The following is a 26,206-nucleotide window of genomic DNA, read 5'->3' as shown; positions in this document are numbered from 1 at the left end:
GTTTTTTTTTTTTGTACAGTTTTTATTTATTGTACATTAAGGCATATATGTATACAATCATTTGACTTTTCATCAAAATAGAATTTACAACCGAAACCTCTTTGGTTTTTCTTTATCAAAATAATACATAAGGCACAGCGAGCTTCTTTTGGCCGTTCGGCTGAGAATGGGGCATCGTCAGGTTTCCAGGCGCTGGTTGACAGAACGCTCTCGCCAACGATCTACTGATTGCATGGATGAGCTCGAATCTTCTCGCGGATACTTAACCACGGCACAAGCATTCTCACAAGCTGACGCCGCGGGAATGCTTGTTCTTAAGTTTTGAAGTGATTAACAAAAATACTCTCTTATATCACAGCTAACTCGCAAATGCGGCCTACGCTACACACAAAACCCAATATACACAACAAATCCTCAATATAAACTCCACTGGGACAAAGACAACAGGAGGCAGAAGCAAACGGTCTGCGTTGAATCAAATAATGCAGCTGGTTTAACAATTTCCTGAGTGCAAAGATCAGACAGATCCAGAAACGAGAAAGAGGGGGAATCGAAGAGAGGGATGTCTAAAAGGCAACTTAAAAAATATCTTATAGTGTTCACCTGGAAACGGATTATTTTTTTTAGTGAAATTAGTTTGTTGCATGACAAGCAACCGGCGTATGGAGTGCGTGTTGTAAAAGAAGTGTACATGTAGAACTGAAATCGCTTAACATTTGAAGTAAAACAAATGCAGATTTGACCTTAAGCTGAACATTACTGGTCAAGTATCAAGTAATAAAAACATGTTCGTGTGTGAGTTGAATGCCACAGCTGTGATGCAGTAAGCTGTCTGACCAGCAGAGAGGAGCAAGTGATCAGTGGTGAGGCTGGTGTTGTTCACAGCTCGCTCCACAGTCTTCTCCTGGTCAGTCTTGTTAAAAGTATACATTCAGTCCGATAGAGACACGTTTCAGTCCATTTGGAGCAGATTGTTAATTAAAAACACTTTTACCCGGAATACTGGCACCAAGAAAACCCCCCCAGCCGGACACGTAGCCGGCTGTGGTGTGTGGGGTTGTAACCCGTCTGCTTGCTCAGTGATTGACCCCCCATGTCTCACGTTATTGCTTTCATTTATGACACGTCGTCATAATCACAGCTAAAAGAGGAAAGCGAGAGGATAAGGCCTTTTGTGTTTTTAGCACCGATGTCACAGGCTAACTAACATTTGGCACATACTGTACAGTAACGGAGACGGGACAGAGCTTTGTGTCCGTCAGCCGTGTCTTACATTACAAATCCCTCCTTTTCCCTTTATCCCGCTACAACAGCAGCTAGACATGCTGGAAAAAAAACAAAAAAACAAAAAAATAAAACACCCATTATGTAGAGATCTGAGCTTTGGAGAAAAAGAAACAAGAGCTCATTCTCCTCTTCACTGATGGTGAATAATAAGACGCAGACCTCCGTCCGAAGAACCTGAAAACATGTGCGATGCCTCGTCACTAAACTCAATAAACCGGAGCTCTGGCTTGCATTAGCTGGTCGGGCCTCTGGGCACCATCGCCTCTCATTCGTATTCTTTAGCTTCAGTACATCGCCCGACAACGTGAAACTTTCATTTTCCAGAATCATCACTATAAAATTTGAATTAATGAGGTTTACTGTATGTTCTGCTTAAAATAAAGACATGACACATCACCTAAAGTAGCCTGACACAGGAGACTGTGTGTCTGTGAGATACTCTAAAAACAGTGTCAGACTCAGGTTTGTGGCACATTTTAAAGCTGTATTAAGCCGTCTTTGACCACAAATCATACTGACAGAGGCTGTTAAAACTAACCCCAGACTACAGCAGGACGTAGTATCCTCTTAATGCCCACCTGAAAGTATCTACTGTGTTGTTTTAGCTCTGGTCAGTCAACTCTGGGTCTTCAGCTTTCTTTTTTATCTTTGGCCGGGAAGTGATAAAGAGTCGAGAATGTAGACTAAGTAGTAAAACAGATAAAAGCAGCTGAAACGTATATAGAGCAGAGTCTCTTGTGAGCTTATGATAACAGAAATGTTGCTTAATGGAGGTTTAAATGATTGTAAAATGCAGATTTTTTTCCCCCCCGCTCTGTCTTATACATTTCTATTTGACAGACGGTGGGAAACGAGCCACTGGTGTGACCTTAGTCCCACTCTGACACTTGTCTCCGTCTTTCCTGACCGCTGCATACTGTCAGCAGGGCTGTCCAGCAGCCTTCTCTTCCGTACGTACACTGAAAGCATCGTGGCAGCCACCTAAGAGGAAACAGTCCAAGGCCACACACACACACACACTGAGGCAGGTCACAGGACCTCCGACGCTACATTTTCTCGATCTGATTAATAAAACACTCGCTGGTTGCTGGCGACAGGACTGAGGGTTCGTGAGATGTGCAAAATGCAAACAAGTTCTTTGGAGCACAACACAAACCGAGCTCTCCTCTGTGGCAGCCGATCTAAAGTACGCCCGCTCTCCTCAGAGAGATCTGGCCCCGGATCATTTCAAATCGCCAGACGAGTGTGGCTGAAAATGAACTCGTTCGACAGCCAGAGTTTGAAAAGGAATAAACAAGGCAACGTGTGTGGCGTCGAGACACACCAGCAGGCTACAGTGGGGACATGTTTTCGTGTTGGTGTGAACCGGAGCCTCCCAGCGCTCCCAGAGTTCCCAGAGAGTCCACCTTGTGCTCCCTCCCAGCGGATCCCAGGGACCCTCCTCTGGCCAGCACCACCATGGTGTCTCCCGACATGCTGGCAAACTCGAAGGCAAACGTCCCGTAAAACAGCATGATGATGACGCAGAACACCCATTCAAAGATGGCGGAGGCGTGCTGTAGTACGAAGCTCTCCTGACAGAAAAACACACCACCTGGAAACGGGGTTAAGGAAAACAGTGCGACACTTCAAGCTGACTATACACGACTAATAGATAAGAAAAATTCAAACATGAACTCAGTTATTTTAAGGACAAAAAGGAACTGAGTGATAAAACATCTGAAGATAGATATAATTAAACATCCACTAAACTGCGATACTTTCTTTGTTCTTACTCATTTTTCTCATGTAAACTAAAGCGTCATATATTTTTATCAGTGAGAGTTTGAGGTATTAGTAGGTGATGTATTTCTTCCATACAAGGATTTTTTTTGCTTTCTTGAAATTCCTTTTTCGCAGTGTAATTATTTCCAACTACTTTCAGTCCTGATGCTAAGTTAACTAGTAACAGACTGAAGCTTAACCGAGTGGAATTGAACTTTCTGTCAAATACCAGGAGTCTGATATTTTGTTTCACCGTCATGTGCAGAAGAATCCTTCGAGGCCTTTAGTCAAGGTCAGAAACACGTTGCTAAGGCGTCGTGTGATGTGAAAGGAGGCGTCCAGGATGTAGCAGCGGTTTTTGTCACCTATAATTATCTAACTGAGATAAAATTGTCGCCTGATTTTAAGATTTGACACGCTTGTCTTTCAGGTCAGATATTAGTCAAAGAGCTGGAAATGAATTCATTTTTAGTTGCGCGATCAGCATCTGGCGGAAAGCTACTTTTGTGTCAATATCGTTCAGCCTCAATGTTAATGACGTAAAAAATTAAACATTAGACCCAAATGTCAAACTAACCCTTTAAACCGTGTCTATCAGAGGCTTCACGGCACTGAGTGATGTAAAACAGATCTTAGTGTCTGAGAGCATGTACAGCTTTAAAAAAAAAAAAGTCCTATGAAAACAAAAGAAAAGATGTGACATTGAACACCGGAGAGAAATAGCTCCTGTGTGTCTCTGCCCTTATTCAAGCTGACATTACAACACACTGTCTAAAGCACTTGACGGCCTCGAAGGCTGCCATCTGTTAGTGGCTGGAGAGGATACTGAGCACCAAGGCTACCAAGGCCATCAGGGTCATGAAGAGCCGGAGATGGGCCAAGTAGTACTCCCCCTGGGTCTTGGCCAGTCGGTAGGTCAGCGCCGACTGCAGACACACGAACAGCATACTGGTGGGGAAGGCGATGCCTGCTCCGACATAGTGGAGGACTTTGGCATTATCCACCTGTCACAGAGGAGAGGGAGAAAAACAGGGGCAACATTAAAACGTGTGAAGGAAACAAAGGGACACATACTGAAAAGGACGACACCATGTGGGAACGATCAGAAGGGGGCACCATCAACCAGGTATTGGGTTGGATCATTTAATGTTGTGTAACGCTGTTTGAAGCCTCTTCTTTAGATAAGAAGGAAAAAAAGATGAATAAGTGAGGGAAGAGGAGACAACAGCAGGCAACACAACAAAAGGCCTCCTTTCCCCTGCTGGTCACAAGAAGAAACAATACACAAAAGAGCTGCTCAGGAGCATGTGACTAGAGCTCCCACTGAAAGGTCCACACTGACACACAAACACAAACACACACACACACACACAGCTCAGATGTACTGATCTGAACAGATAAGACATTCAATGGTGCATTAACTGAAGCTAGAAACACATCTAACGACTAGACTCATTTGGGCAGATGAAAAAGAGTTGCGTTTCCTGGCTAATGCTAAACTGTTGAAGCCTGTTTAGAGCAACAACGTCCCTCTGCTCCACATAATTCTCAGGGATCATTAGAGCAATAGCCCAGAAGTTATTTAGTTTTGGCTTCTAAGCCGAGCACATACTGAACATTCTTGAGCAGTGGACTAATCCTCAAAGTGACAAAGTAACATTTCTAGAAGACTCAAAACTAGATGTACATGCAGCTCAGATCATCATGTGATATCTGCTGAGCTGCATGAAAAGAATCAAAGCTTTGTCTTACACGATTTTCCTGGTATTCATTAAAAAAAAAAAAAAAAGGGGGGCTGTTTTGTTTAGAGTGAGAACCTTACACAGTAAACACAATGTTATAACATCCCGTTTCTTTTACTGCATCACCCCTCTGTTTGTAGTTACTGCACCATATTGGAACAGTAGGGGTTCTGAGCGCTGCCAATCTGTTACTCACTAGAGTCCGTAATAATAAAACACACAAATGCGCAACCAACAACAAACCACACGCTCCTCCTGGCATGTTTTTCAATTTTGTTCTACCTGGAGCAGCTTCTCTTTTAGAGATGTAACAGGTAACCAATTAATGTTTTGACTATTCTGATAGATTAACCTTGTAGGTACTGAATGTTGGTGCCTTTGGTCTGGAGGGAGCAGAGCTCTGTGTATCAGAGAGTGGTATTTGAGACCCAACATACTCAGATGGTAATTCAATTCAAATCGACAGCAAATGCAAATGACTCGTCTGGCCGAGAGAACCACCTGGCAGTATCCATTTCTGCTCAAGGAGGTTTGTCACGCTGCTGAAGCCGCACGGATTCACGACCATCCACAATACGGGTCGGGAAGAGGATCCTTATTACAGAACGGGCATGCGTGTGTTAATTGCACATTTAAAAGAACGTGCGTATCTGTACCTGTGTGCATTAGTACGTCAACTTTGACAGCCCTAATTCTGATAAATAAAAATAGGAAACATCACCTCGTTTCAGCTTTTCAGTCGGTGTGTTTACATGCACAGCTTAATCGGGTGATGGTTGAAATTCGACTTTCTGAATGCGGTCCTTGTCCCAGTTTACATACAGCAGAGAAAATCAAATAACTGATGGGAACATGTCCTCCTCCTACACACTAGGTGGCGATATGCGTCTTTTCAGCAGGATAATACCATGTTAATACAGCCCTCTTTCTTATATATCTATGATAAACAAGAGTCTTTCATGCAGCAGACCGGCATTTCAAACAAAAACCAGATGGATAATAGTTCAGCTTTTTTAATCTCGTACGTAATGTGTGCGCTACTTTTGGTGCAGATAAGGTGGCGCTATCCCTCAGACGGTTCTTCTACTGGCTCTATTTACCCTCTATTCACCTTCTTCTTCTTCTGCAATTTCCAGCTGCATTATCTTGGTTTCTTAATCAGTTAAGGAGAACTCTGATTTTAGTCGGAGTAACGTGTTGACGTGCACAGGCAATAATTCGGAGTGTTAATGCTGAGAACAGCAGAACGATGACGGTACACCACGTGAAATAAATAGTTTTACTTTTGTATTTGAATGATGATGCATACTCCAGTGAAACACAATGTGCCCGTGAGGATGTACATGCTGCAACAAGTCAGGCCGATCAGCTTTTTTGGCAGCTTCAGTTTTCATTTAGTATAAGCGCCACTAAAGGAGATAAAGTGAAACTCTCATGAATTTCAACTATTACAACACACCTGTACAAAAAAAATACCAGACAAAATATGTAATGCAATGCGTCACCACAACCAATTACAAGAAGATCCCTTTAATCAGACTTTCAGCAAGGTCTGAAAACCTGATTAAACAAAGCTTAACCAAACTAGATGAAGCGCTTTAATTAGTGAGATTTTCAGCTGCTTTATTGCTTTTAGACGGAGTAATAAAAGTAATATGTATTACTTTTAAACAGAGTCTGGCTAACTTCCAGTGTTTGTGTTGGGCTCTGCTCGATCTTCTCATCTGTCACTCAGCAAGAAGATAGTTCTTGTCTTTCCCGTCTTCTTCCTGAAGGCAGTTTTTCGGTGAAATACTCCGAGAGCAGCAGCAACGTGTGTCTCCATCATCTATTTATGTGCTTCTCTGCCCAAACCATCAGACCGCCTGACAGGAAAAGCCCCAGTGGCCACAGCTGTGCTGCCAATGCCTTATGTAACACACTATAAACTATGAACTGAAGCTGTTAAAGCTGATGAGTGTGTATCTTTTCAGACGTTGTCTGTTCCTGCAGATTCCTGCTTTTGTTCGTGGAGTTTGAGGATCTTGAGTACATGTATTTTTTTTTTTTTTCCTTTCTCGTTATTTCATGTCGCCTCCACAGCGCCTTCTCCGCTTTGCATCCCAGTGGAATTTCCCCGACTTTAAGAGACGGCAGTCTGCAGGGATCGGGCTCATGATTGGTTATAGATGGGGCCTCAGCCACACACACCCTGTCTGCCCGGCTCCTCTCCATGCATGGCCAGACTTGATGACTCACTTCCCCCTGGCGCTTCCCGTAAAATTCCTCCCAGTTCAGTTCTGCAGAGCTAAATCTTTGGGTAAAGACGACCTTCTTGTGCACTCTTACAATAACTGCCACATCCCCCCCCCCCCCCCCACACACACACACACACACATTCTCCTTTATTTATCACAGTGACCTTCAGGCATACGTAGTTTAGTCAAGATGTCACACTGCCAACGTTTAGCTAAGAATCCCTCTCATCTCTACCACACCTGAAACACTGAGTCACTCTCACGCGAAGGAGAGCATTTAGCAACTGCTTCTCCTGATCAGCCACAACATTATGACTACCTGGTCACAGCCACTCATTATCTGGTTATCATGGCCACTATCAGTGGGTGGGATATATTAGCTAGAAAGTGAATGTTTTGTTAGAAGGAGGAAAAACAAAATGGGCGAGTTGAAGGATTTAAGCGATTTTGGAAAAGGGACGAATAGAGATGGCGAGATGACTGGGTTAGAACTTCTCCAAAACTGCAGCTCTTTCTGTAGAAAGTCAACATTTACAGAAATGAACCTTGGTTGCAAAGGTTCACTGACTCTGGGAAGAAGGAAAGACAAGGGTGGAGACGAGGTGTTGCTACTGGCACTGCTCTGATGGGAAACCTTGGGTTCTGCAAGTCATGTGAATGTTACACTGACACAAAGTATTGTTGCAGGCCACGTTCATCTTTTCCTGTTTTCTTTTACGTGATGTGGAAGGCCATGCTTATCTGAGGAATGGAGGATGAGCTGCCGTGGTTTAGGGTTTATTCTACAACAATGTTCAGGTGGTGGTGCATATCAAAGTAACATCAACACATACATGAATGAAATGTGATGAAAATGTATTCACTTCACATATTTGTGGTTTTAATGTTGTGGCTGATTAGTGTATATAACCGTGAATATATCTGCAGTCACTTCATCCTGATGTACAACACATCTTTAACAAAGGTCTTTGAAGGTTCCTGGTCATCCTGTTTCTTTGGACATCTTTAACAAATGTATCACAAGCAAACAAGAGAAACGTCAGCGGCCAGAGGAAGAAACATTGTGCCATAATGTTTACATGAAACAAAATCCAGCCAAATACTTAAAGCTTTAATGAAAACCACTGCACTGTTTCATGCCAAGAACCTCTAACAGAAAGACTCAAAGAAACATTAGTTCTCTTTATATCAAAGCATGTTTTCATACTAAATAGAAACCTTTTCCAAGGCATTCTTCTTGGAATCAAAGAGTATTTTCCTCAGGAGTTTTTATTATCTCCCACCAACACTCAGCTATTTCTAAGTCTTTCCAAAGAGAAAGGTCAAAACCACATCGGCTGCCGGATTTCACAGACGTGTTCAGCCTTTCATCACCCGCCTCCCTAACTTCTTCTTCTCTAGAAACATCTCAAGCACGTCTCATGAAAGCGACCTGTGACTGCACTCTGTCTCTCTCTATTGTATCCAGTTTAACAAAGAAGAAACACAGACATCAGCTCGGACGACATCGCAAACGACTTACATTCATTTCCCTGAGAAGTACACTAATCGCTGCTTGGAAAACCCAACCCCCTAACGATAAACTAAAATGTAATAACTAAAAATAGGCACTCGTTTTGTTTCCCAAAATGGGAAGTGGGTCCCAACAATTCGCCTGTGTTGAAAGATTTATATTCCCATAACATGGGTTATGCAAGTTGAACACACACACGGTGTAGGCGTCCGTCCAGAGATCCAAATATTTAAACTTCAAGCACAAATATCTGCAGATAAGTATTTCAAGCTGGGTTCTGTATTTGACCGCCACTGTGTCTGTGAATGGAGAACTTCAAGGTATATTTACTCTGAAATATGAGGCGTACGAGGAAAATGTGACATTATAGGAAGACTAAAGCAGAAGCAAAAAAAAAAAAAACAGAAGTCAGCACCATATCTAACAGTTACTTTCACTACCAATACATCTGTGTATTAAAGGTTTCGTTTACTAAACAGATTAGATCTTTCAAATGCAAGAAATATTCTACTTCATATGTTTTAAGACCATAAAAAGCAAAAAAAAAAAAAAAAAAAAAAACTCTTCTACAATACAATCAGATTTTTTCAATTTTTTCTTTTCTTTTTTGTAGTTCAGCTTTATAGTTCATAATGATGGTTTACTGTCACGGTCAGGGTCTCTCCCTCTCTCATATGCAATAAGCCGTCACTGTGTTTGCTTTCCGGAGCGAGTAAAGTCAAAACACCGTACCTGGAAGTTGCCCACCATGATGAGTCCAGCGGCACAGATCCAGCCCGTGGAAAGACTCGCCGTGTTGAGGACACAGTTTTGATGCTTCTCAATGACGTGGGCGTAGCGGAGCAGCACAATCGCCATAACTACAGAAAAACAGACGGAGAGAAAGTTAGTTAGTCAGGTAAACATTGTGTTATGATAAGTGTACCAGTGGAACAGTAGGGCGCCATAAGAAAGAGCGAGAGGTTTAATTTCGCTTGCTCTGGAAGAAAACCACGCACTGTGCCTGGATTCACTCACACGCCTCACTTGGCCAAGAAACACAAGAAAGTCTTGGAAGGTGATTGAGAATTACAGGAACTCCCAGATTTTCTAACAAGTGCCCATGCGAGAGGCAGGAACTGGCGGGAAAGTGAGAACGATACACGAAAGTGGGGGTTGGTCCAGGCCTCGCATAAGATTAAAAGGAAGGGAAACAAAGTACAGTATATGAGACAGACGAGGGCTGATGTGCTAATGGGCTCTGACTGGGTGCATTGTCAATGCGCTGAGGAGCTGACCCCCGCCTGGTTTCTCTTTGTTCGCTCCCCTCGGCTGCTGCTTGATGAAGGTTGACTGGGTTTGGTGAAAGCCAGGCACTGGGGGTGAGTGGAAAAGAGGAGGCTGAGAGAATTGGAGGGGACAAGGAGCTCCTCGTGGCTCGACCTGAAGCTCAGATAGTGTCTCGGAGTATAAACGGTTGTGTTAATCTCCGTGTAAGAGGCTCGGTGCTGCCAGATGAGAATGAAAACACATAGAGGAAGGACAAATGTAACAATGTAAAGCATTGCTGCCACTCAAGGACCGCATGCTGTGGTCTGCGTCTCAATGACGGCCGAGTTTCACAACTTCAACGCGACGCAATAACTGTTACTTTTCTCTAGGAACGTTCTCGTTTTCATAGAAACACTTCAGGCCTTTGGTTTAATGTTATTAGTTGAGATAAGCTGGAGCTACATTAAGACTAAATAATAAATTTAGAGGGAAATGTCACCATGTTGGGATAAATCACCACAACACAAGGTCAACAAGTTAAAGTTCAACAGTGCAATTGCAAAATCTTAACAATATTAAACTGGAAATATCTTCCACAAAATGTATATCTAGCAACATTTGACAAAAATAATGTCAATAATAAGAGAAATGTTTGGACCTGGCATTCATGTGGACATTACTTGGGCCACACCAGACCAGACCAGGCGCTCCCGCCCCACAATATAACAATGACACTCCTTCATGGCAGCAGCCATCCCCAGCAGGATGCAGCCTGACACAGAAACACACAAAAACGGTTTAGGAAAAACAGCACATGGTTTTGACCTGGCCCCCAAATTTACTCGATCCCAAACTGATCAAGTATCTGTGGGATGATCCACCCATAGGACCCAAAGACCCCCACTAACAACATCCTGTTACCAGACACCACAGGACACCCTCAGAAGACACATGTCCATTCTCTGATGAGTCACAACTGTTTTGGAGGCACAAGAGAAACATGCACAGTATTAGGAAGGTGGTCATAATGTTATGCCTGATCGGTTTATGTGTTCCTCAACAGAGTTCCTGAGACCACTTGAGACTGGGTACAAAAGTGATTGATACAGTCCGGTACATAACAAGGTCTCTACAGCTAATTTCTCTATTAACGAAAACTATATTTTTATATAACTTGCCCCTTTAAATTTAAATTTAAATATAACATCTCACTTAATTTACGCTTCACATTATTTATTGCCGTACCAAATCTACTATTATACAGTTTTTACATATTGTTGTTTTTTATATTATTTCATATTTACCACCATTCATCTCACTCTTCTGTTACACAATATGCTGCTTTTTCCCACTCACTTCTGTGATTTTATTCTCTTGCTCTTTATTTTTTAAATAAAGTTGTTTCTGATTCTGATAATTTAAGGTGCTCTCACAGGTTGCTAGCTGTCTGCTAGGCGTTGCCCGCCCGCCCGCCTCATTTCCACTCGCCCGCCCGCCTCATTTCCACTCACACGCCACCTCTTCCCCTCTTCACAGTTTTCAGATTAGCCGACAGTTCAGAACCGCTCTTCCGGAATGCTAATCCCGTCCTAATCGTTATGTAAAGAAAACAGAGCTCACAGCTCTTCTTCTGTCAGCATCGGCCTAGAGTTAATATTCTCTGGTATTAGTTTATACGTTTGAGACACACAATGTGTCATTTTTTTTTTTTTTTTTTTTTAATGCTGAATATGATTTTTGGAAATATTAGAATCAACTGAAATCTGAATCCATTTTGTCTGAGAAACACTCATGCATGCAGGGTGTAGTTAGTTGAAGCTTCTAATTATGTAATGTAATGTTAAAAAAAAAAAAAAGTTGTAAATCCCCTGGCCCTACCTTGTGGGTGTGTATTTGTGTGAACTTCCTTTGCTTTCCTCAGCACAAAAAAATTATCTTGGCAAAGTCATTACAGTTAGAGTCATGGAAAAACTAACAGCGGTGTCTCCAGGCTTGGAAACAATCGTGTCGTTGTTTTCTTACGGCTCCTTTTTAAAACAGAGAACAAACTGTGCTGATGAAGGGACAAGACCGTGAACTGTCCGTTTATTTCATTAGATTACAGCATCCCAGTCTCCCGGCTGCAGACTGGCTGGCTGTGACCGTCTTTAATGTTTCGACAAAATGACTATTTCATCATAAAGAACGAGCATGTTTAAACCTGCTGGCATTTAGGGGTTAGCGTAAACGGATGAAAGCTAAGCCTGAAGGTTAAAGACATTTTTTTCTCTGTGTTTTGTCCACATCTTTCATTCTGAGCACAATGGAGCATCACGTAGGCTATTTTCTGGCATCCTTCTCTGAGCGAGCAGTGTTATGCAAAATCATGGTTGATGAGTAAGCAGCGTGGCCAACCTCCACCTGGCCTCTGAAGGTTAGGACGGGCTGCGGTGTGACAGCACAGCTCAACAATAGCAATAATTTCAGATGAACATGCCATTCCACGGTCTGTAACACGGCCCCAGCTGCAGTCGCCCTCTACGCCGCTGCCCTTTCCAGCTTTTACTCCTTTTTTCCCCTGAAGTCAGGAAGCCCAGGGGAGGAAGTACAGTGTTGACACACACACTGTTGCATACACACCACAGCCACTCTCCTCCGTCAAGTCACGTTGCAGCAACGTGGACGAGCTGTAATTCACGTATGACCCTGTTGCCTCAAGCGCGGGCACGCTCTTGAATTCACACAAACGGATCCGGATCAACAGCGTGTACTCCCGCAACAAGTCACACCAGCCGCACCACACCTCCCAGTAAAACAAACCCCGCCGTCCTCACAAGGGGACACGTTTCAACGCAAACAACGGGGCTGCACGTTCTCCCACAGCAGGCATGCGGGGAAAGACTATGTGCGTTGTCTTTAAAACAGTGTGTGTGTACACTGGCAGAAAAGTGGGGACGGGGATAAAAAGAGAGAGAGACGAAATCTGAGGCAATATACAGTTCACTGAGTCCATGTTATCCCAGTCAGTAGTGACACCCTGAGCCAACTGTAGCTGGCACAATCTTCCAAGTAAGACACGAATCAATAGGCTAACAAGCTAAGCGCGGATTATTTACAATAGTCTGTTGTACAGCTACATACCACATCAACTTAACCTACTTTTGTAGAGGCATAATAGCTCTTATTACAGCCAGTATTAACACATACGGGCTCAGACTGAGTGGATGGTGAAGGATAAAACACACAAGTCAGTAAGATTAGCGCTGCAGCCGCAGAAAGCGGTTTGGATGTCACTAAATATGATGCAGTTATTTCACTTTAATGCAATTTCGCAACAGTGACGTTGTAGCACAATTTGTCCAACCAAGAGGACCGGAGATGTAGATTTTTCACCTGTCACTAAAAGTCACAATTTAAAAATAGGGGATCTAATAGGAAGATTTACTGTAGGATGAGCTAATAATTACATATTTTTGATTAATATGGCGCTGGCTTATGTGGCCTATGAATTGAAAGTAGCGAAAAATTTAAAGTTGCACATATTCCCATTCAAATTACTGTAAGTCAGCAAATCTAAAAAGACCAAAGAAATTCATCAACTATTGGACTTTCAAACAAAAAGTGACTACATCTGCCATGAGGGAAAATTAATTTCTACCTGCTTATAGCTGCCTACCAGTATCTATCCCAGCCTGCACACGTCACCAGTCCACCACCGGGACATCACAGAGAGACTAATAACCATTCACACTCACCTGCACACATGTGTGCAATTAAGAATCACCAATTAACTTAACATGCAAGAAAGCTGGAGCATCTGGAGTTACCCCACGGAGGCAGGGAAGGGTCCCGCCACAAAACCCTAAACCAGACGTCACCATTTTACTGTGTTTCATACTCAACTGTGTGATGAGTTGTTGTCTTTGTAGGTAAACACAACTAGCACTAGAGAGTTACAACAGGATTACACAAACAGTCAAAACAGTTGAGCAACAGATTCAGTGGTAGAGACGTCCAGGATGTGATACCCGTAATGTAGTTGCTACATTGTTTGGTTGCTACATAACTGAACTGATTTTTTTTTTTTTTTTTTTTTAAACTGGATTTTTAACTGATTCAACCAATACGGAGAAGAAAAACACAACTGGATAATGCTTCACCACATGAAAGCCGGCCAAACGATCTGATTGGCCCATCAGATCTTTGCCTGAGCATAATGAGTGACCCCAGGGCAACCTTCCAGCCACGGGCCAGCTGGCATTGTTCTGCATTTTAATTAAAAGTACAAATCAAAGTCCAGCGCTCAGCCTTCCCCTCTTTCCCTTCCACCTACAAAGTGTCGACACACTGACCCACTGCGGTTCAGAGGTCATGGTTGGTTAGCAGAGCTGGTCAAACACGCTGGACTTTCACTGCCGCCTGAGCAGACTTCACACCGCGATGCAACAGTCTGGTTTCCACCCTCAAGCACAGTGCACCATGTGTAGTATCGCTCTCCAGCTAAAACAATGCAGAAAGACTTTTCTACTCTTGTCACAGGCAAAATAAAAAAAAAAAAGTTATTTGGGAAAGTTTAAATAGCTGGTGGGTGCATGGGTAAAAAAAACGACCTCCCCCTTTTTTCCCTTTTTCTTCATGTGCACACACATACACATACACACATGGCAACCCACAGACTAAACCCGCAGCTGGGAAACATTAACTTGATCAGGGTATTCAGAACCACCAGTGAATGCAAGGCAACAGCACGTGTAGACTCACAAAGGACATGCAGACCAGCAAATGGGAGCTCGTTCTATTCTTCTATATCACATATGTTTTCCTTTACATTCGTCCATAATTCTGCGTGTGAGAACACTCCGATGCTCTGATGTTTATTTCCCTCCAAAATGACCACATGCAGGGTTTTCACCAAGTCTCATTCGATGTGGCTGCACTGTACTGGTATTACTTATTATGGGGACAGAAATATGCAGTCATATTACCCTCTCTGACCCTCCCATGAAGGCCATAAAGTAAAACGGGCGCTTTTAGTAGGGTTGGATAAGTATGATCTAAACAGGTGTTCGTGTGAGTCAGTGTAATGTCCACCGAAGTGATGGATGAGTGTGTCTTCATCTCCGTGTGTGCATACGATACCTTACCCATGAATGAGCCCGTGCTGCAGATAAGGCTGAAGAAGCAGCTCTCGGGAGGAAAAGTCCCACATTTACTGCAAGAAGAAATACACAGAAATAAACCAGAGAAATCAAGGACACACAAAACAATACCAATAACTCCACTCCCACTCTTTACACTCAGAAATATTGATACGTTTCTGGTCTTGGAATACAGGCGTGGTAGGACGATGCCTCCTCACATCCTGTCCTGTTGACTTTTCACCTACTGCGTAGTGCCTCTCTTCTAGGAATGAGAAATGTTTGTAGGAGGGGAAGCCAGGAGACAGTCAACACTGGCTGTCTGTGCCCGAGTTCCTCCTGCATATATTGCCTACTCAGCTGACTGCAGTCACACACGCATTCTTCAGTACAAAGATGAAACTTTGAAGTTCTTCGTTATATACAACAGATTTAACTGCTCTACCGGGGCTACATTAATTATGATTACCTTTTGCAAAAGACAGACAAAGTATCTGAATTTGTTGCCGCCTATTAACAGTATTTATGTGCGACAACTGGCCATTGATGTTGAAAGCTCAGTGGGCCGCAAAGCTAAACAAAGACGCAGGAGTGTTTTGACTTCCTCCCAAATGTAAACCGACTCCTCTCTGTGTGTGTGTTTACATGGTTTGAGTTGTGTTTTGGATCTGAGCTGCCACCGTGGCAGGCAGGATATTTCAGCCACAAGTTATTTTCAGAATGTGCGCACCGCGCACGGAGACGCGCGCGCGCGCAGGAGAGCCGTCTCCTTCAAGCTCGCTCGCTCGCTTTTTTATCAACAATGCGCCGACAGGGGCCACGTAAAAACAATGGGACACTGTTCCTGTTTTTAAATCGGCAGACACAGAGAGGCAGAGGAGAGATAGGATTGGGTGGTTCAGGGCGGGATTCTCGCTACTGACCTGATGAGAGGTACATTGTCTAGCGTGCAGCACAGGGACGGCCCGCTCTGCAGATACAGCTCTTCTTCACACGACTGGTTGTAGAGCCTAACACACAAACATGGCAGCGCAAAAGATAAATGTTAAAAAAAATACAGTAATGGAGCAAAATCACATTTATTCACTGTTCTTTATCACAACCAGACTTTCTTTTGTTTGTTTACAGTCAGCCACTATAAACAGCACATTAACTAGAAAAGTTTTATTTTTTTGACGTAAGTGATGCTCGTTTACATTCACAAGGAAAAAAATTCCATGAACTGATGTAGTGAAAGAGGTAACTGTATGTGCTTGTGGGAAAAAATGATTAAGAGATCTAGCAGAGGTGTGATGACAAAGCAAATCTACAGGACATATTAAGCAACATACCAGTTATCCACAGGGCAGACGTGCTGGTTATAGAGGGCCATGGCGTACCTAAAAATGGACACAGTACGATTAGCCAAAATGAAATGCAACAGTTTAGGTATGCAGTATCCTGATATTACTGTGACCTCAGAGCTGTCACGTAAGAGGGGCTGTGTTGGCTGTGGCTGTACAACCATGAACAGAAGAAAGCAAAACAAGCGTAAGCAGAGAATTATCTATCACGTCTTGCATAATGGTAATTATCTATATTTGCAGTGTAGCTGCTTTTGTGCTGTGATGGCTTAGAATCAGCCGCCAAGACTTCAAGTGTAACTTTACAACCAAAACGTCAGAATTTGTTCCCAGGAGTCAAACGTCAACATTGACCTCCACCACAATAAAATCCTGACAGTCTGCCCGCTGGTCCGAGCCTGTTAAACCGGTGGCACCGACTGATCTGATCATTTAACCTTTTCTTATCACTCAGGAACTCAGAGGGTCAAAAAAAGAAAATGCCGCTGTGTGTGTGTATCAGTGTAACTCGCATGACTACTACTGGACTGTATTTGCAGAGTTTATTTAGTCAGGTCACTGACCAGCCACAATGTAAGAGAGGTCGACGACCACATGATCAAAAATAGAGAATACACTCCGCAAACCCAAGACTCACAAGGCTCGTTTCAACAGGCTCTTAATTGACAGGTCTTTCAGAGAACATAACTAAACAAACTAAACACTCAACACTGAACAAAAATAAAAGCTCTAGGTGTGTCATTTGTCTGAGATAGACCATCAACTTTACAATAAGGCTACAAAGATCACTAGTCCACAAACATGTCTCAATTAACCAAACAGGCAATTTTCATTAACTCAGTAATACAGTGGCTGCACTGAACAGACAGATTTGCTTCTTCCACCAAGTGGGTTGTTTGGGCTGATGAAGCATCAGTCAATAGCTCACTTCTAGGTATTTCTGTCTTGGGGCGTAAATGTGGGGCCCTTGGTCACTTCCTCACCATCAACATGAGCAGCTCCACAGCGTCTGCTCTGTTCACACACATCAGAGTCTCATAGAGCAACACACAAAAATGAACAAAAGTCAGCCAAATATGCTGACACTTGCAACTCTGAGTGTCGGCTGTGCTGCTCGAGATGGAAGGCAGAGGAAAAAAAATGTTGTGACACTCTGACAGTCTATGAGGTAGACGAAAGCGAAAGCCACAGCCACACATGTTACTCAAGTCAACTGTAATCAGCATGTTCAATTTTGCATGATCATCCCAGTCACTGCAAGAGGGTAACAGGGACGTGCGGGATTCAATTTGTCACATTATAACCATGTTATTCACACAGTGACAAAACGCTACACCTGCAACGCAAACGTGATAAGACAGTCAGAGTCGGATCCTGAGACTATTTGTCCTAATTTCTGAGAGCACAGTTACAGTTCAGTCAGAGGTTAAGCACCAATTAAGTGCGTTTCCAGGGCCGACGGTATCCTACTTATAAACTGATCTTTAAAAAGGACAGAGGTAAATCACAAAGACACACACCTGGTTCCCAGAAGCCACACAATGTTACTTGCTGTTTCATCTGTTTGTGCTGTACAGTCAGTCACTAATGCCTACACGCAGGATATCAAACTCAACGACGATCAAGATTACGACAATAACCTCTCCACCTAACACTAAAATCTATGTTGGCTTTCTACCATATATATGATTGGTATGATGTACAACACTTGGTTCAGTGACTAAAGGCAAAGATAATGCTCTGTGAATAAGCAAACACTGAATGTCATATAAGTCAGATGGCACCTGAGTTGCTGTAAAGACGGCCGCTCTCTTGCATATTGCCGTGACGAAACCCAATGGTGTGAGTAGAATAGACTCTCAGGTAGAAAACTGACAGAGCTCCAGCTTTCAACGCTTTAACACTAGTAAAATGACGCCAACAAGGCAAAAACTAAATAATATTGCACAAAATACAGAGTAATACCGCAGGTACTCGTTTTGAAATACATTGGGTAAGAAATAATAGTTAAGCGAAGTTGAATTTTCATAACTTCTAAGGCGCGTTCTGCAGATTTGGTCGGCTTCCAATGCGAAAATAGAATCAGTGCAGCTCTGGGACGTTTCAAAATAAAGTCGACTGTTTTAGCTGCATGTGAAACTAAACCAGTGTTGATTATGTGTTTCGGAGGAGGCTAAGTAATAATAAGTTTCTTTATATAATTAGCCTCCTATAGCTCGGCAGCAGCTGTAAACTTTAATAGCATGCCTATGAGCAAAGTATATGTGGAACAGACCCTGTTGTTTTGTTTTGTTCTTTAATTTAGGAATGAACAGGGAACGTTCGGGAAAGACTTCCATGGAAAAACCTGGTTTGTACAGTAAAAATTCCCAGCTGTGTAAAAATAGCCCCACCACAGGCGAGATGCGATAGCTCTGGATGAATTTGGGCATTGTGGGCTCGGCTCCAGTTGCTGGGTAGTTACGGAGGCACATAAATTAGTTTTATTTGTGCACTCAAAGCAAAATATGTTCTTAAAAAACTATTTCGCATCTAAACGAACCCACAAAGAACTGGGTATCATAGAGATATTTCATTTAACTCGTAAAACGCCAGGAAAAGAACCTAAGCCAAGACTCACGGGTGGGCACAAGTCCAGCTCCACCAACCATCGTGCACTGTAAATGGAAACCAGATGCTTAGTGAAAAATTCTGCTTACTGCCCCTTCCAATATTTACCTTCGTCCCACCCAGTCACCCGCACTGAAAGGAGGAGTTATGCAACATGGAACATCCTTCGACATTCTTCTGGTGTGGAAAAAGACCCTTGACTGCTCTTAGAAACAAGGCACCCTTGTCAAGGTAACGGGAAGGAAATGTGTTTAAAGGGACTTCCAGTCAACAAAGTTTGGCATCCTAACTCAAGATCAACTTTCCACCTCAGGAACAAATGCCAACACTGCAAAGAAATGTGCCTCCCTCGGACTAGTATAAATCAGTATACGTCCGTACTAGTTTTAAACCTGTGCACCTGGATAAACACGCCTGATTGGACTGTGCAGCAGCCATGTTCGCAGACACTAATTGGCATACAGGGTCTCAGCTTTGGCATCTGATTAGACTGGTTAGTCCCCACAGAACTCATCAGTGATGTAGCACGCAGCCTATATACAAGACACGACAATTTGAAATGGGGCCATCTGTCTCTCTCTTCCCTTGGGGTTTGCATTCCTCCTCCCAAAGTAATAACAGAACAAGGAAGAGAGCTGTCAACCAAACTACAACCAGGAGGAACTCATTCTTTTCTCAACAGTACATCTGCTCCGCTTAGATACTGCCCTGTCCGTAATTAAGCTGCCCTGCATGTCTCACTCATGAGAGCGGAGTGATCATTTCGGATCCTTTCTGGCGAGCGTTAATCCACATGCAATTGCCATGGCTCCCAAGAATTCAGGATAAATATGCAGCGTTACTCTACTGAAAGCCGGAGAACCTGACGTATCCGAGGGTTTTGCTTTCGGATTTGCAGTTTGTTAGAATGCAGTTTAAATATCACTCCGAGGACTGTATTCTAGGAGACACTTAAAAAAATGTAACTTGGAAGAAAACATGCAAAAATCCACTCGACACGGAGCGCACCTGAAAATAAGATTATGTGGCTTTGCAAGTAGAACACGCGCTAACTTGCCGGTTCATTAGGTGTATGTAACAGTCGTGCACCAAATCTGCCTTCGTGGCTGTCACAATGTTCAGTTAATGCTGAAAACAACGGCAGTAATTCGACCGTATTAAACTTGATTTAACATCAAGGTGTTTCTGTTTTTAGCCTAACCTGCAGACTAAAATGGGGCTGTACAAATAACAGAAGCATGTGTTGGTACAGCACAATACAAATGAATAGTACTACAGCTCTCCGTGTTTTTTTAAAACTAATGAACACCATAATCTTCATGAAGCTCATATTTAGTGCCTCACTGTTTATCATAATGCATCTGTTGTACCTTGTGTATCTAATTCGAGTGAGTATATCTCATATTGTTTCAGTTCTGCTTTGCATAGCTTGTTGTAGAACAGTTCTGCTTTGTATGGAATGAATTCTACGTGGGAAAATGATTGCAATATGTTTAAAATTGCAAATGACCAAATAAACGTCTCAATGAAATTGAACATCACAACTCACTGCTGAAGCTGCCCACAATTTTACAATTTCAACCTTTCAGAGTTGACTTCAAGACATGTCTGATTTTACATCATACAGCGCTACTCCGTGTATCTTACAGTGTCTTTGCTGTCAAAGGAGAAGAGGCTCACTTACACAACCCATATCCCAGTGATGGTCAGGACTGGGAGGCTAACGGGCAGTATCATCCACAGAGACATCTTCCAGCACCTTGAGCAGCCCCTTTCTTCTTCTTCCTCTTCGCCAGCCGAGCGATATCCGCTCAAGTAGCACTAACATTTAACTGAGTGTGGGTGACATATGCATTGCCACCGACTGATTCATTTTCTTGAAGACGAAGGACCCGTGGACAGGACAGATGTGTCCTTTTATCTGGTGAATGGGGAGGAGAGGAAGTAATCATTATCAAGATCATGTACAGTTAAAGCAAACTGTATTCCGGGATGTTCAGGCGACTCTGAAAATAAAATCATGCATACCTATCACTTTGTGGTGTGTTGTTAAGCTTTAATGTTTGATGTTAATGTTTTTCTACAGGCTGGAGCCGTTTTCCTGCACTGGACTGATAATAATTAATTTTATTATAGCGGAGATGAATTATTGCCTCCTAGTTTACTAGTAGGTCAGGTTTTTCTTCTCACCTTTACGTTTCTAGCTAGCAATACCGACGAGCATCAAAAGCAAATCTGTGTCTACTCACCTTCTGCCTCTCTGTTAGCGAGCAAGTTTTTCCCAGTTTTTTTTTTTTTTTGGTGGAAACTTTGAGTACGCCGACGTGTCCCTCCACAACTCAGGTTAACTACCGCGTACTTCTATAACCATTCCTATTATTATTATTTTTTCCCCAACGCTGTCGTGGTCCAGGTTAGCTGGAGACGCTGTGAATTGAGTGGGGGGAGGTTTTCTCCAACAGAGGTCTGAATCCATGCATCCGCCGCCACGAGACACTCAACAGTATCCAGCTGTTGGGCCCCGCCCCCATTCTGAGAGTGGGCGGAGCGGAGGGAGGGTTCATTTTACTCTCAGATTTGTATTTTTATTAATATACGTGTATTTATGATTAAAAACAACTACGTTTGCAGTTTAAAACACAATAAGCGGTCAACAGGTTGCAGATTTTTAAAACAGCCCGCCTTTTACGTCTATTAATGTGGGAACCTCATCAGTAAAACGTAGTTGTTTCCTAGCAACTAATTAATGTCAACATGAAAAGCAGCCCACTCTTGAGTTACTGAAACTACTTCCGGTGATTCTTTCTTCTTTCAGGAGATCACGATGATCGTTTTCTTCTGCCACTGTGTGTCGTAAGATTTGGTAAACACACTGAGCACATTCTAGTGAATGGGAAGGGATACATGCCTGTGAGTGACAGAGAGAGGGAGAGTAATAAGAATTAAACTTGTTTCTGCTGCCCTCTGCAGTTGTCATCTATTATTGTTTGTCATCCTTGAAGACATGATATCCAATTGCTTTATCATATATGCTCACTTGCTAGTTCATTAGGTACACTAGTGAAAATGAATGCAAACTAATATAGCCCACAACTAAATCTTCCTTAATATGGGAATTATAAAAAATGAGAGAGGTGCTGATTTAAACTATGTTTTCTTTAATGTTGCTGTGGTTCATAGCACTATAGACACAGACACATGTTAAGCCCAGTTTAGTCAGTGGTCTAGGCTAAATAACAGAAACAATATAGTGTTTACTACAAAATGCAGTTTTTCAGCACTGCAAACGACATAAAATGGAACTACAACATTTCTTACGCTGTATCAGCATAAATGGATCATTAAAACAGTCCTGAGGGGGAATTAGGTCTGTTAAATGACTATGCAGTCATTCATTAAACTAATGAACTGGGAAATAAGTGTAGATCTACAATAGAATAGAATAGAATAGAATAGAATAGAATAGAATAGAATAGAATAGAATAGAATAGAATAGAATAGAATAGATTGTAGTGCAACAATATTTCGTTTTCAGCTCTGCAGATGCTTAGTATAAATATTAAAAACACAATGAATGATATGATATGAATAAAAATATATAAAGACAAATACGGCAGCGGTATACCACTGAGTTATGTTTATAACTAAAACAAAATATATTGGATCAAAGCAGTATTAACTGACTAATAAACTAATGTCATTATGAACAACAATGACTCACTTTAGAAGTAACTATCTTGCAAATTCATATGTAAAAATATCAAACATATCAGCAACAACGTGGGTGTTTTTGAAACTTTTATTTTACACATAACTTTGTGTTAATGTAAATATCGCATGCTTTGACATCGTAATTTAAAAAAAAAGCTAATAATTACTTACAAAGGACTTATATTACTGTAGATTAATTTACCCCAAAAGTTTAATCAGTAATCAAAAGAATCATACAACTTTTCATTTATTAAGAAAAAGGACACGATGTAGGAAAATAAAAAAGAAACGAGCATTGATCGCATTGTTTTCCAATGAAGCAAATCACTAGCACTGTGGCATCTCTGCTACAGTTTTATATTCGTACCAAAGCCCCACACGCTGAATGCGGGGTAGAGGGGCTCTGTAAAAGTAGTTTGGACTCTGTGCAGGAGACGCATACCCTCAGAGACACTGTAAAATGCAAGTGTTCCTGCTGCATGATCCAAGTAGACGCCAATGCGAGGTGACGGCGGAGCTGGGATGTCTTTGCTTTTGTTATTGTGCACGAAGGAGAATTTCGAGTCAGAGCAGTACAAACTCCAGGACTTGTCATTCCAGCCCAGGCTGCACTCGTTGCTGTTTCCTTTACGCCGGATTCCCCTGTAGGTAACACCCACATCTACCTCTGTTCCTTTCCATTCCACCTCCCAGTAACAGCGACTCCCAACCACACTGTCCCTGCACAGTATCTGGTAGTGGGTGGGGACAAAAAGACAAAGCTCGTTTAAGTAATGTGATTCATAAACTAATGCACTCTCTCCAAGTCTCCAAGATCTTACCTGTTGCCAGTGGTCAAACCGGTCTGGGTGTTCAGGGTAGTTCTTAGGGTCGTTCTTCATTGTGGCTGTTCTGTTACCCTCAGAGAGATGAAGGTTGGGGTGGACAGTATTGACATCCAAAATCAACTGGGCTGCATCTGAATAGAACAGGAAAAAATAATAAACATGCCCCCTCTGCGTGCTATTTGAATATCTAAAATCTATTACTTACATAATTCAACATTGTCACATCATTTGCCTAGTATGAGATAAGCTGTTTCGACAAGGCTGAGGTGTTTTTTGATCAACTAAGCTCTTCACTATTATCTTACACATAAGTCACTCAGCACTACTAAATTAGCTCTCCAGAGAAACTTGATTTGTCATTGTGCTTATTGAAACTGAAGTAAAATTAGCAACAACTATGTTTGTTTAAGTAGCACTGGACTGTAAAAGTTTGTTTCGTACATTTCACCAAACCAGTTCTGCAAGTGCCAAACAATAATTTCAGTGTGAGTTTCAGCCATTTCACTACACTGTCATTCCATTGTTAACCACAGAGATGTCATTTGCATGTGAGCCTATGACTTGCACTTCTGAAGCCTTGATATTACTGGATGGACTATGAGTAATGTCTGTTACCACATAACTCTACCAGGCTGGTGCCTAATGGAAAAATTTGTCTAATAACTCACATTTCAAGAAATCCTCTCTTGTTCTCGGCTCTTCTCGCATCCTCGGCTCTTCTCTCACCCTCGGCTCTTCCCTCAAAATCGATTCTCTCTTTGCCTTTGTCTCTTCTTGTGTGATGTACACTTCCTTCACTATAAAAACAACAACAAAAAAAACGTGGCAGCATGAGCAACAGCAGTCCACAAAAACACACATTTCTGAAAGGACTCCCTCTGCGAGAGAGACCTCAGTGCTACCTCAGAGGAAGAAAGAAAAATTTGTTCACCTGCTCCTGAGATTTTGCTCATTTCTATCTTGCTGATTTCTTCTACTTGTAATTTCAGTGCAGCAATGGCCCTCTTGGTGGAATCGAAGGAGTGATAGGGAGCGACGCTGATGTTGTTGAGGTCTTCATATCCCGAGGGCCCTGACAGAGACTGCCAGCTCTGGTGAAAACAAGAAAATGAATATGAGAGAAATTCCCATGAAGACCTTTGACTTTTACACCATACGTGGTCTCGTATGGTGGGTACTCAGTGTAGTTCAGTCTCACCTGTAGGAAGTGTATGTGATCATCGGTGCGTGAGAGCTTCTCCAGGTCAGTGTGTCTCTTCCTCAGGAGCGTGATCTCTTCCTCCAGGCGGTCTAAGAGTATCTCGGCCCGGGTCACGGTCATCTTTTCATGGGAGAGAACCATCTCCTTGACTTCAGTGTACTTCCTCTCTATGGAGCGCAGAAGCTCAGTGAAGAGCCGCTCGTTCTCCTCTAGGACCGTCTGAGAAGAGTGCTGGTGATATGAAGAAGAGAGTTTGTTCAAATGAAAGCAGTCACTACCACAAAATAGGTTCAGTTCCTTGTCTTTAGCTATGTTTTACGTTGTAGTGTGACTTGAGAGTTTTACACTTACTTTAACTGCTTCAACAGCTTGTCGGAGATCTTGCCACTTTTTAATTCTTTGGTCAATCCTGTATTGGGATTTGTGTAGAGTAGCACCAAGTTGTTTCTGTAGAGGACATGTTGACATTATTATAATTAATAACCCTGCGGATAAGTTGTTTGCTATATTCAAAGTACTGAAGGATTGTTTTAACCACTCACTTGTTTCTCTGTCCTTTCCGTTCCAGCTGGGACGATGTCATGGTGCTTGTGTTCGTCCATCATGCACAAAACACACACGGGTGTGTCATCGGTGCGACAGAAAGCCTCCAGCAGCTTGTCGTGCTGTGCACAGAGCTTCTCCCTCATCTGGCCCGTCGCCTTGACCAGTTTGTGCTTCATCAGGGCAGGGTACTCATAGTGAGACTGGAGGTGAGCGTCACAGTACGATGCCAGGCATACCAAGCAGGACTTCTCAGCTTTCTGCTTCGTTGTACAGAAGTCACACAAGACTTCTCCTTGCTTGGCCTGGGTCCTGGGCTGGCTACGACTGGTGGACCGACGAGATTTTTCCAAGGTGCTGTATCTGTCTAAATCCAACGTGGCAGCGTGGGACATTGTGTTATCGGGAGATTAAAAAATATATCCAGCAGAAATAATGGCGAAATTAAAATCCAAAACTGCTATTAGTCAATGTGTCAACTCCTCAGTAAAATATGTCGAGAACAAAAGTCTTATCTAAAATCGTCAGGATGAAGGATCGACAGAGAAAATGAGTTCCTGAAGTTAACAGCTTCAGCGAAACTGTGTGACTGACGTTGTGTGTGACAAAATGTTTGCTATGTGGTGCTCTCTCACTGTAGAACCAGTATTGCTGGTTGGACATTTAATAGTAAAGGGATGGGTGTGAGTGCCGGAAACAAAGAGGGTGGGAACAAAGGTAAAAGGTTACAGAACTACCACAAAAAAAAAAGGTGCCCATAACCAAAAGTTTCAAATGTATTACTAGCTATATTTACTAGCCATATCAAATAACAGTATTTGTTGCCCACACATTAGAAAGACAGACATTAACCTGGACCAACAGTTGGAAAACAGCATCATCTTGTGGGACTAAGCCATTACTGCACAAAATACTACGCCATCTGCAAAGTCTGTATCTGTCATTCAAATATTTAAGAACTGCAGAGGATCAAACTGCTAACTCACCTTATAGCTATAGTTGCTAAACCTATAAATGCTATGATTCCTGATTCATATTAATTGAACACTATCAGATCTAC

At 42.5% G+C, this 26,206-nt stretch overlaps 2 protein-coding genes across 2 annotated transcripts; both read right to left on the bottom strand.

The window, feature by feature from the left end:
- Position 1: 1 nt before the first annotated feature.
- zgc:154058 (Transmembrane protein 150A-like) lies at positions 2–21,372 on the bottom strand. Its single transcript, XM_047602345.1, has 8 exons — positions 21,114–21,372; positions 20,549–20,785; positions 16,243–16,290; positions 15,835–15,921; positions 14,918–14,985; positions 9,276–9,403; positions 3,878–4,055; positions 2–2,881 (listed from the first exon to the last, which is right to left on the bottom strand). Exons 2-8 carry the CDS (start codon positions 20,611–20,613, stop codon positions 2,619–2,621), a joined length of 837 nt encoding a protein of 278 aa, XP_047458301.1. The 5' UTR covers positions 20,614–20,785; positions 21,114–21,372; the 3' UTR covers positions 2–2,618.
- A 1,277-nt stretch (positions 21,373–22,649) lies between these two features.
- On the bottom strand, positions 22,650–25,746 carry ftr14l (finTRIM family, member 14-like). Its single transcript, XM_047602336.1, has 7 exons — positions 25,146–25,746; positions 24,955–25,050; positions 24,601–24,834; positions 24,334–24,493; positions 24,071–24,199; positions 23,397–23,533; positions 22,650–23,306 (listed from the first exon to the last, which is right to left on the bottom strand). Exons 1-7 carry the CDS (start codon positions 25,539–25,541, stop codon positions 22,923–22,925), a joined length of 1,536 nt encoding a protein of 511 aa, XP_047458292.1. The 5' UTR covers positions 25,542–25,746; the 3' UTR covers positions 22,650–22,922.
- Positions 25,747–26,206: the final 460 nt, after the last annotated feature.

Source organism: Mugil cephalus, chromosome 13, assembly GCF_022458985.1.
Source record: "Mugil cephalus isolate CIBA_MC_2020 chromosome 13, CIBA_Mcephalus_1.1, whole genome shotgun sequence".
NCBI classification, from domain to species: domain Eukaryota; kingdom Metazoa; phylum Chordata; class Actinopteri; order Mugiliformes; family Mugilidae; genus Mugil; species Mugil cephalus.
Note: the sequence above shows the minus strand (reverse complement) of the source record. Positions and strands in the feature narration are given on the sequence as shown.

Excerpts from the sequence above, each read along its gene's own strand:
- zgc:154058 (XM_047602345.1), bottom strand. The coding sequence starts at position 20,613 with ATGTCTCTGTGGATGATACTGCCCGTTAGCCTCCCAGTCCTGACCATC. Across the intron at positions 9,404-14,917 it reads CAGCACGGGCTCATTCATGG|TTATGGCGATTGTGCTGCTC; the intron begins GTAAGGTATCGT and ends GTTTTTCTGTAG. Across the intron at positions 2,882-3,877 it reads CTTGGTAGCCTTGGTGCTCA|GTGGTGTGTTTTTCTGTCAG; the intron begins GTATCCTCTCCA and ends CCCCGTTTCCAG.
- ftr14l (XM_047602336.1), bottom strand. The coding sequence starts at position 25,541 with ATGTCCCACGCTGCCACGTTGGATTTAGACAGATACAGCACCTTGGAA. Across the intron at positions 25,051-25,145 it reads CGGAAAGGACAGAGAAACAA|AAACAACTTGGTGCTACTCT; the intron begins GTGAGTGGTTAA and ends TGTCCTCTACAG. Across the intron at positions 24,835-24,954 it reads AAGCTGTTGAAGCAGTTAAA|CACTCTTCTCAGACGGTCCT; the intron begins GTAAGTGTAAAA and ends TCATATCACCAG.